The sequence below is a fragment of the Gadus macrocephalus genome, chromosome 2, assembly GCF_031168955.1.
Source record: "Gadus macrocephalus chromosome 2, ASM3116895v1".
Classification (NCBI taxonomy): domain Eukaryota; kingdom Metazoa; phylum Chordata; class Actinopteri; order Gadiformes; family Gadidae; genus Gadus; species Gadus macrocephalus.
This window is the reverse complement of record NC_082383.1, coordinates 13,998,114-14,009,395: the sequence shown is the minus strand read 5'-3', so window position 1 is coordinate 14,009,395 and position 11,282 is coordinate 13,998,114. Positions and strand designations below refer to the sequence as shown.

General features: G+C 47.8%; 1 protein-coding gene across 1 annotated transcript in view; it reads right to left on the bottom strand.

The window, feature by feature from the left end:
* The window catches only part of rapgefl1 (Rap guanine nucleotide exchange factor (GEF)-like 1), a 28,507-nt gene extending 22,462 nt beyond the window's left edge, over positions 1-6,045 (bottom strand). Inside the window, exons 1-2 of the mRNA XM_060042753.1 lie at positions 5,435-6,045; positions 4,318-4,634 (exon numbers count right to left, since the gene is read on the bottom strand). Of these exons, the coding sequence (XP_059898736.1) occupies positions 4,318-4,634; positions 5,435-5,628 (511 nt within the window). The 5' untranslated portion in view covers positions 5,629-6,045. The remainder of the gene's footprint in view (positions 1-4,317; positions 4,635-5,434) is intronic.
* Positions 6,046-11,282: the final 5,237 nt, after the last annotated feature.

Below are 11,282 nucleotides of genomic sequence, written 5' to 3'. Positions count from 1 at the left end.
GATGATCCGCCTGGACCCAGGCCAACCCTGGAATGCTGCATTACTGTTGGCTCGCTGCTCCATTGCCTGCTTACCGCCTGCTAACCAACTGATTAACACGTGCAGGTGGCATGGTGCTCAAAGAGACACGTTTTTAACATCACCAGACTCAAGCGGTTTGTACTCGTCTTTGATTTATTTGGGATTATGGATATGTAATTATGGGGATATCTAACATGTGAGGTTTGGCATTAAGCAAACAAAATCTCTCTCTCTCTCTCTCTCTCTCTCTCTCTCTCTCTCTCTCTCTCTCTCTCTCTCTCTCTCTCTCTCTCTCTCTCCCCTCCCTCCCTCTCTCTCTCTCTCTCTCTCTCCCCCTCCCTCCCTCCCTCCCTCCCTCCCTCCCTCCCTCCCTCTCCAGAACCCAACCAAGCCCGACGGCAGGAGACCTTTGGGCCGTGACAATGTGCTGGTCAGTGGGCACGCACCCCTGGCTCCCAGCTGCTCCGTGGCTGCTTTTCTCACAGTATGTCTGCTGCGTTGATAAGTCTATTACAGAGAGGGCTAGGGACGGGCGGGACTCCTGGGTATTACAGGCCACGAGTCACATTTGACCCCCCCTCTAACCGCTCAACCCCCCCCCTCCCCTCCCCCCACCCCAACAGTGTATTTGTACATAATAGTTCCAGCGGTCAAAGTCTGAAAGCAGACAGCACAACAGTAGCAGCCTGCTCTCTCAACCTGTTTGGTTGAGGGCGGGGGGATTGCTCCACAGCACGTGGGCAGGGCCAGAACTAGATGTGAACACTCCTTTTTAGCACAGTGCGCCTCTGCTTGACCCAGATGCTTAACAAATCAATTATTCAAAGAAGAGACTTCTAGCGCATTGAGATATTGGGGTGATTTGAGGTATCATAGAGAGTTTCATGCTCACATCAATCTCTGTGCCAGCTTGCGCTTTATAGTCTCTCGGCTCCCAGAGCCTACTTGTAATGTTTAGCAGAGTCTTCTAAGGGGCCTTGGTGAAACACAATGCTGTCAATAACCTTCAAACTGTGCCTTTCTTACAGACGCCTCAAGTGCCTGGCATGGATTTCTTTTTAGAATAATTCAGATTTAAAGGTAAGAGAGAGGACAGAAGGTGACGCAGGAGAGAGAGGGAAAGAGAGAGAGAGAGAGAGAGAGAGAGAGAGAGAGAGAGAGAGAGAGAGAGAGAGAGAGAGAGAGAGAGAGAGAGAGAGAGAGAGAGAGAGAGAGAGAGAGAGAGAGAGGAGAGAGAGAGAGAGAGAGAGAGAGAGAGAGAGAGAGAGAGAGAGAGAGAGAGAGAGAGAGAGAGAGAGAGAGAGAGAGAGAGAGAGACAGCGAGAGAGAGACAGAGAGAGAGAGAGAAATAGAATGAGATGGAGACACTGGGATGAATACAGAGAAAGAGATAAAACAAGATCAAGAGACAGAGAGAGAGAGAGACAGAGAAAGACTGAGAACCAGAGGGAGAGAGAGAGAGCGAGAGACAATGGGACGAGAGACGAGAGAGCGTCCCAGGGACTGGAACAGAGAGAGAGAGGGATAACAAGCCAACAGAGCGTCACACCGTGCCCTTCTGCCACTGCATCTGCACGGTAAACAACACATTGTATATTATCATGCCAGAGAGGGACAGGCCCGCGCGGTGCCTGAGGACAGACACCAGAGCGCTGTGGTCCTTCTCTGGGACATATCAGCCCAGATCACGCCGCCGCGCCATGATGAGTCCATGAGGCAAAAACCTGCAAACCCGCAAACCCAGCTAGCACGTCCTCGCTCGCGCACAGGGCCGCACACAGGGCTGTTCTGAGCGACAGAACAGCCTGTACTCCCTGGTAACAAGTAGTGCTAGCACAGAGAGGCCATCGGACGCACGCGCAAGACAAAAGGCGGGAATAATCACTCTGTGTGTGTGTGTGTGTGTGTGTGTGTGTGTGTGTGTGTGTGTGTGTGTGTGTGTGTGTGTGTGTGTGTGTGTGTGTGTGTGTGTGTGTGTGTGTGTGTGTGTGTGTGTGTGTGTGTGTGTGTGTGTGTGTGTGTGTGTATGGGTGTGTGTTTTTATGTTTTTGTTATCGATTCTACTTCGAAGACTATATATATATATATATATATATATATATATATATTGAATACTATATATAATTTTCTACTTGGACTGCCAGCCCAAAAGTACGGACTTCTATCCCAGATGTCCAGCTCCTAACCTGCCGGTATCCATGAAAAGGATGTCCACCCCCGACCTGCTCCTTAATGACATGGATCTGAATGCAAAGTGGCTATGCATAAAAGTATCAGCTAAATGACTGGATGGTTAATAGCAAACCAATGATATATATTGATCCTCATCCTCTAATTTGTTATCATTCCTAAATTGGCAATGGTCATCACCCCAGTCCCAAATTATACACAAATTATCACTGCGCACACGACATTACAAATTACAGTGGCTTCCTGTATTATTCATGGCCATGACCAGCAAGCAACATTTAAGTCAGGAAGTAGTTGGAGGAGGACTTCATTAGTAATTAATGGAGGGTGTGTGTTTGTTTGCGTGCGTGTGTGCATGCGTGCATGCATGCATGGATGCGTGATGCCATTGTGTCTATAGGTTACTCTCGTTCTCGACCTCTGTCCATCCATTATCTCTTCATCCAGATGAATCCCATAATTAACTTAATTATCATGATTAGCAGGAGGATCGTTTTCTCAAAATAGCGTCTTTGTTTTCTCCTTTTAGCTGAGTGTCACATGTCAGGCTTTAGGCGCATCGTTTCTTTACAAACTTGATCCACTGGAATGTAATAGTTCACTGTCCGTGCAGGGTTTCGAATATCTACCATTTGGACCGAATGTGTTGACGTCTATGGTATACCACACAGGAATTTGGTTCCTGCAAGCTCAACCTAGTTGACTGTGGACTTACTGACAGCTCTAGACCAGAGGAAAACACATCCGCTTCCATCTGCATGTGATGGTTTGTCTTAAAGCTTAACTCGCTGGCATTTTAAAAAGGGGAGCGAAGGACTTGTGTTGTGTTGAAGACGGGTGTGTTATGTAACAAAATGGTTGGTCTTAAAACACTGCCTTCCTCGCTGCTGCAGGAGAGATGGTTGTGTGGGTGTCTAGGGTGCAACAAGTGCACGTTCTGTTGCGCGCACAAACACACACACACACACACACAAAGCCACGCACATGCATACACTGACACATGCACGCACACACACACAGACACATTCTCGCCCCCACACACCTGCAAATGCAGACATGCACACGTACGCAGACACACACACACACACTCATGCATACACAAACACAGTGCCTTTCCAACAAATATTCAATCAAACTAAATATATCCAAGCATGTAGGAATGTGCAAAAACATACATATACAAAATATGTAGAAGCTGACAGTAGCAGAGACGCCCCCGCACACACACGCACCCACACACACACCCACACTAACCCACGTCACACACACAGTAAGGCAGAGCATAAACACACAGAAATATGTGCATACATAAACACAACAACAGCATCATTATAGAAGGTGGATGTTATATCCTGTAATAGTTGAGGAGCTAAGAGGCATGAACACGCACCACACACACACGCATAACACCCTTTCTTCAGGGCACACTGGTTTTTCTCTAAGAAGGCGGTAGTTATGTAACCACTGCACACTCACACACACGCACGCTGAAGGAACAGCCTGTGTTATGGTGACTATAGAATGAATGTGAAATTAATATACATATGGACATGTTTTTTGGTGAAGAGAATACTCCTTAACCAATGCATTGTAATTAACAACTAATTAACCTGAGTGTTATAATCCACTGAGATTTTCCAACCATCATAACCTCTGTACAACTGTCTTTTTGCTTTCTTCCCTCGTTCTCTTACAAATATGCCCTTTATTACATGACAGAAGAGTGATAGAAAGTACATGATTTAGCAATTTGTCTTGATATATTTTGTTTTCTTTTGAGAAAATCTCCTTTAAATTACCCCATTAACATTTTACGAATGACCTGCTTATAAATACAGGGGATTAGCGGATAGGAGGATTTCAACCACTGCATTAACAACAGTGTGAGTGTGTGTGTGTGTGTGTGTGTGGGGGGGGGGGGGTGTTTGAGTGTGCGTGTGTAATGCTTGTTTGTGTGTCTGTGTGTGTGTGTGTGTGTGTGTGTGTGTGTGTGTGTGTGTGTGTGTGTGTGTGTGTGTGTGTGTGTGTGTGTGTGTGTGTGTGTGTGTGTGTGTGTGTGTGTGTGTGCGTGCGTGCGTGCGTGCGTGCGTGCGTGTAATCCCTCACCTGTACAGTGCCCGTAGCGTTTTCCCGCCACGCTGTCCAGCAGGGTGAGGGTCAGGTTATCGGGGGTCTCGGCGCTCAGAGGACTCCCACTCCCACCTCCTCCCCCACTCCCTCCTCCTCCGCTGGAGGCGTCAGTGACCAGGCTGGCCTCGGAGCTCTGCTCGTCACTGGAGAGCGACGGGCTGCGTACGTCCCCGCCTCCACCTCCACATCCACCAGCGCTGGAACCACCGAACCCGGGCCCTCCAGAGCCAGGGGCCATAGCAAGGGTGGCCCCTGTGGCCAGGGGCCAGCAGGGGGGCTCCTCTGTGTCCGGGCTGGGGGTGAAGCGTCACAGGATTACACACTGAGAGAGAGAGAGCCAACGACCTGCGGGGTCTGACAGTTGAACTCTGGATGGGAGGGGTTACAGGTCTCACACTAACCAGGCTATATTCAGTTCTTATATTTAGGGGCGTTCTAGTCTGTAGGACTAGGTTCAGAGTAGATCTCACACTGACAACCCTTTTGGTAGGTTGACAAACACATTCAAGTCTGTTTAAATTAATATTTGTGATAGTAACAATTGTTATACTTTTATTATGTTATTATTGTATTTCACTTTTACTACATTGTAGGGTTTATTAAGGGAGCTCATTTTTGCAATTTGAACATTATTAATAAGAATAATAATAAATGTATCTTCTTATAGTAAGTTATAATATTCAGTAGGCCTGCATGAACTGAAGTCATTCAGTAGACTATACGGAAGTCGAAATGTAGGCTTTTACATAAACAAACATAACCACACAACAGATTGGCTCAACATTGAATGAGACATTACAGACCAAAAAAAATAAAAATAATCATCAGACAATTAAGCCTTGGTTTTGTTTTGGGCTCAGCAGAGCCTATATAGTCATCCCATCTGAATGTGTCCCCCTTCTAACAGTAACGGCCATTAAAGACACACAACAGTGCTCAAGGTATATATAGTCGTTCCCCTTAATCAACAAGCCTACTAGCATTCCATTGGAGTCGTTGGAGAAGTACAGGGATGTCTTGCCCTGGTTTCCCCTAAACACTGCTGCTACTGTTACATGATGCTGACACGCATAAACACCGTCCGCCTTCTCACCTGAAAACCTCCCGCGCCTGTCCGCTCTCCGGTGAAGTCTCCCTAAAGAACGGTACCACCCGGGACAGGCTGGCCCTCCTCCGGGACCCCCCGGTACCGCTGGCCTTGTCCGCCCCGCCGAAGCCCCCGGCCCGCGTCAGAGCGGTGGTCTGCTTTTTCAAGAACTTCTCCAGCGGTTTCATACCCGCCGGCATGGTTGGAGTAGTGCGTGAATGCAAATCGACTCGATCAGATGTAGGATGCTGCTGGTGGTGATGTGGAGGAGTCCAAACTTCCAAAGACAGGTGGTGATCACATATATAAACCCTACGATAGATCGGACCCCCTAGATGGTTGCTACATTCTAACAAAAATAAACGTTCGGAAGGTACAGACCCGATCAGCTGCCTCTTCCGTTCATAGCGTCGGATTGGGTCGATTTTAAGAAGACAGAGAAAATAAAAGAGGGATTCTAACCCATTTGCAGAAAAAAAAAAACCGAGGTTCAACAGACGAGAGAATGCGGTTGGATGAAACGTGTAGGAGTCCCTCGCACTCTCTCCCCCTCTCTCTCCCTCTCTCACACTCACACTCACACTCACACACACACACACACACACACACACACACACACCTTGTTCTCTCTCTCTCTCTCTCTCTCTCTCTCTCTCTCTCTCTCCTCTCTCTCTCTCTCTCTCTCTCTCTCTCTCTCTCTCTCTCTCTCTCTCTCTCTCTCTCTCTCTCTCTCTCTCTCTCTCCTCTCTCTCTCTCTCTCTCTCTCTCTCTCTCTCTCTCTCTTTCTCTTTCTCACGCTGCTTCGGCGGACACGTCCAGGTAGCCTCCAAGGCAGATTATGATCCCCCGCGTCACCGAAAAACCAGTCTATCCGCCCTGCTCTCCGGCGGACGTCATTCCGGTGTACCTCAGAGCCAGACGGGGGGCTACTACTACACGGCCTGCAGCAACAACTACACGCGCTGCTGCACGGATCCCCCCTGCTCCACAAGCCCGGCTAGGGCTCAAACCGCCCCAACGGCGCGGTTGGTGAGTGCAGTGCAGTGCAATGCAGTGCAGTGCTGAAAACAGTGCGGGTGTCCCGAGTTGAGAACGTACCGAATTTCCTTCCGTCTCTCCACGATCACAGCGCACTTGGAATACGGACCAGTAAGGAGCATCAACAACAAAAAAGTAGGCTAGGTGTCTCCGTTGAGATGGTGTCGCGGCGTTGGAGCCAGCAGTCACGGCTCGGTGTTCCCCGCTTGTCTTCTCTGTTCAGCTAGTGTGTATCGCTCCTCTGTTATGTCTGCGCAGCGTGTTCGCACGAATCAGAAACCAAGCTGCAGTCTCTCTTGCTCTCCCATGTAACTCCCTCTGTTTCGCGCTCTCTCTCTCTCCTCTCTCTCTCTCTCTCTCTCTCTCTCTCTCTCTCTCTCTCTCTCTCTCTCTCTCTCTCTCTCTCTCTCTCTCTTTCTCTTTCTCTTTCTCTCTCTCTCTCTGATGTAGAGCTCTGTTCCTCCTCTCACCCTCTTTCTCTCTCTCTCGCTCTCCTGCCTCCTCTTCTGGTAAATTAGTGGAACGAGAAGCGAAGTGACTCGTAATACACACTCGAATGCATGCACGCTCCCTCTCACGCGCAGTGGATCTGCTACACGCACACACGTGTACACACTCACACACAAACACACACACACACACACACACACACACACACACACACACACACACACACACACACACACACACACACACACACACACACATACACACGCACACACATACACACCGCTCGGCTCAGAGCGCGTTTTTGCATGTGTTTGTATTTGTGTGTGCATGTGTGTGCGCGTGCGTGCGTTTTTGAGTGCTAGCGTGCGTACGCGTGCGTGCATGTGTGAACGTGCCGTCGCCCGACACCGCTGCTCCATCTCGCCTCCTCCCCCGTCCTCCTCTCCTCCCTCCCTCAAATATGCTGCATTTGCATGGCTGCTGCCGACGCACCCACGTTACTGCATTATATCCATATGAGACTCACACGGGTGATACACCCAAAATGGCTGCAGTGTGCCCATACAACGTCAAGTAAATCTTAATTAGTAAACGTCTGTCATGTGCTGCTCTGTGGCAATAAGGAAGGCTCTAGAACACGGAAATGCAGCAGTATTTTGTAAATTGGCCTTCACTTTGCATAAAGGGTCCTTGATTGGTCAGTTTATAGCCGCTTCTCGTACAACTTGAAATAATTTCTTCCCTAAAGGCTTCATTATTTCGGTTCTATAATCTGAGGTCTTGGGGTCTTTCTTTACAAACTCAGAAAAGTGTATTTTATTTACATGGAGAGTTTGATTTACTTTCAGTTTGGAGTGTAAATTGCGTAAATTGGAGTGTAAAGTGCGCAAATTACTACCAAAAAAGAATGATTTGTAGACACCCCCCCCTCCACACACTGAGTAAACACAGCCGTTGTGTGGTGCCAGAGATAAGATTAGATTACAGGCTAGTCATGTCTTCGATGAAACGATCCGCTGGCACAAATTAACGCCAACACACACACACACACACACACACACACACACACACACACACACACACACACACACACACACACACACACACACACACACACACACACACACACACACACACACACACAATACACAATCATAATCAACAGTAGATGGCCCTGTCAGGTATTGTCACAATAAAACAAAGTACTGATTGTTGATGTGGGAATTGAAGAGACGCCAAAAGCAACCCTATGATCTGACTCCCACCACTGAGCCCCCCCTCACCCAACCACCCACCACCCCAGGCCCCCAGCAGCTCCCTGACAAGGTGCCATCGGACACATGCTGCAGTAACCCCACACTGCCCCCCATAGTTCATTTCTTGGCTAACGAGATACCTTGTGTATCACCTCAACCTTGCCTCCATGGTGTCCGGTTACCCAGGGTGCACCTGGGCTCATAACAGTCTAAACCCTTGACAGAGTCAGGTACCAGAGGACTTGCGGAGGGGTAGCCCTTTAAAAAGTGAGGGGAGAAAAGGAGGGGAGAAGAGAGGGTAATGAGAGGTAGAGGAGAGGAGAGGAGGAGTAGATGAGAGGAGGTGGGGAAGAGAGGAGAGGAGAGGAGAGGAGAGGAGAGGAGAGGAGAGGGACAGAGAGGAGGAGTAGAGGAGAGGATGGAAGATGAGAGGAGAGGAGGGGAGCAAAACCAAGCAGGTTGGAGCTAGGGTGCTAAGGGCTATAGGGCATTCAACTCCCAGGTGAATGGTACTGGGTTCAAATCCCAGAGTCCACACCTAACCCGTAGGTGCCCTTGGTCAGGTTGCCCTAACCCCTAACCTGCTCCCTAATGACAGGGAGCTAAAATAATTCAGATTTAGTCGCTTTGGATAAAAGCTAGTGCTAAGTAAATAAATAAATAAGTAAATTGAGGCGAAGCAAAGGAGAAATTACAGAGATGGGAAGAGAGCAAAACAAAACAGAGGAGAAGAAATGGTAAACAAGGCAAAACATCAACAACTAAAATAGACCGACAGAGAGTGCAGAGTACAGAGTCCACTAAAGAAAGATCCCACAAGGCCAAGCCATCCAATAAAAGATAAGGCGTAGCCAACTAATCTCTCTGTCTGAGTAAGATGAGGTGGCAGTCCCCCCCCCACTCCACACACACACACACACACACAGCAAAAGAGAAGACAGATTTATTTTAAAGTATGCAGATGATTCTGTCATTGTAAGCCTGCTACGAGGGAATGAAACAGGCCATGGCCCAGTCGCTCAGGATTTTGTAGACTGGTGCGATAGGTCCTTTCTACACATGAACATTTCAAAAACTAAAGACATGTACATAGATTTCCGGAAACTCCCCAGTGCTAAGGAACTCACCAGCATAAAGGGTCAGACTGTTGAGTGTGTGGATAACTATAAATACCTTGGGACCATCATCGACAATAAGCTAAACTTTGAGACAAACTGCGAAGCTGTGTACAAAAAGGGGAATCAGCGTTTATATTGTCTGAGGAAACTCTCATCGTTTCACATTGACAGTAAAATGCTAACCATGTTCTACCGCTGCTTCATTGAATCTGTCATATCATTTAGCCTGGTGTCTTGGTTTAGTAACCTATCCCTAAAAAATAAGAATTCCCTGAACCAAATCGTGAGGTGGGCTAGTAGGCTGATTGGAGAGCCACAGCTGAACCCAGAATCCCTGCATACAAGGCAGCTACAGAGACTAACTGGGTCTATCTTAGAAGATGGATCCCACCCACTATATGGTGAATTTCAACTTCTCCCATCAGGCCGTAGGTACAAAATGCCTGCTTGCAAAACAAAGAGATACAGAGGCAGTTTTGTTCCCTCAGCTGTCAAAACGTTAAATTGTAAGTAAGTAATTAAGCTACACACTAACTTATTAACCTATGGATTGTATGGCCTTCTTCATCTTTTTATTTATTTATTCAGACCTTTTTTTTTGTATCTGCCATGATGGCTTGCATTTAGTATTTATCCATCTTTTGATTGTAATAACCTTTTGTATGCTTTTTATCCATGTTCCTATGTCTGGAGCACTGTTGTCACTTTTATGTCTCTGTCTGTCGATGATGTTAATGTTGTCTGCGTGTGTGTGTATGCAGCCAATTCTTTCTACCTGCAACCAAATCTACCCTCGGGTACAAATAAAGTTACCTTACCTTACACACACACACACACACACACACACACACACACACACACACACACACACACACACACACACACACACACACACACACACACACACACACACACACACACACACACAGTCAAGCCATCTGATTTAGCGGCTTGTATCCCCAGGTTTAACAAACCGCCTGACAGAGAAGCACGGTGTGATGCAGGTGTCTCATTCATTGCCCGGATTCTCCTCAGACTTCACAGTTTCTCCCTCTCATCGTGCAGCAGTAGTGGATACTACCGAACCAACAGTTCACCATTCAGCACACACACACACACACACACACACACACACACACACACACACACACACACACACACACACACACACACACACACACACACACACACACACACACACACACACACACAGACGGACTCGCACAAACCCACGCACGCCGACCTGGCGTGTGTATCGGCCTCAGGTCAATATCCATGATTAAGTCGTAGCGCTGCGGACATGTACACACAAGTCAATACCAGGTCCGGTCAATAAGGCCAGATGCCACTAGCCTCATGCTTCTAGCCTCATGCCACTACTCGCCCAATGCTACTGCTAGCTTCATGCTACTCATAGCTGTGTGTTGCTACAAGCACCAGGCTACTGCCAACCTTCTGCTACTACTAGCCCAATGCTACTCCTAGCCTTGTGCTGCTAGCTGCCTTGTGCTGTTACTAGCCCCATGCTACTTCTAGCATTGTGCTGTTATTAGCAGGCTACTACAATCCCCATGCTATTATGAACCAGTCACTGCTATCTTCCCCTTGCTACTATTAGGCGTCTGCTGCTAATAGCCTCATGCTACTACTACCTCCATGCTATTACTAGCCCAATGCTATTACTAAACCGGTAGCATCTTCCCCATAGTACTTCTTCTTCCGTACGTCTACTAGCCTTGTGCGGCTAGTGATCTCATGCTGCAACAAGCTTCGTACTGCTAATAGTCCCATGTCCGGATCAAGGACTAGCAAAAGGAGCGAGTATGGTCTCTGAGTAGTGACTTGGATCTCTGTAGAACTTCGCGCATTCGCGCAGAAAGCAGCTGTGTGATTTAGCCTTAATGATGTGTGTTGAAGATATTGATGTCAGTTCCTGAACTTCGCAACCCATGATTAATATAAGGGATCTTGATTGACAAATCCATTGATTTG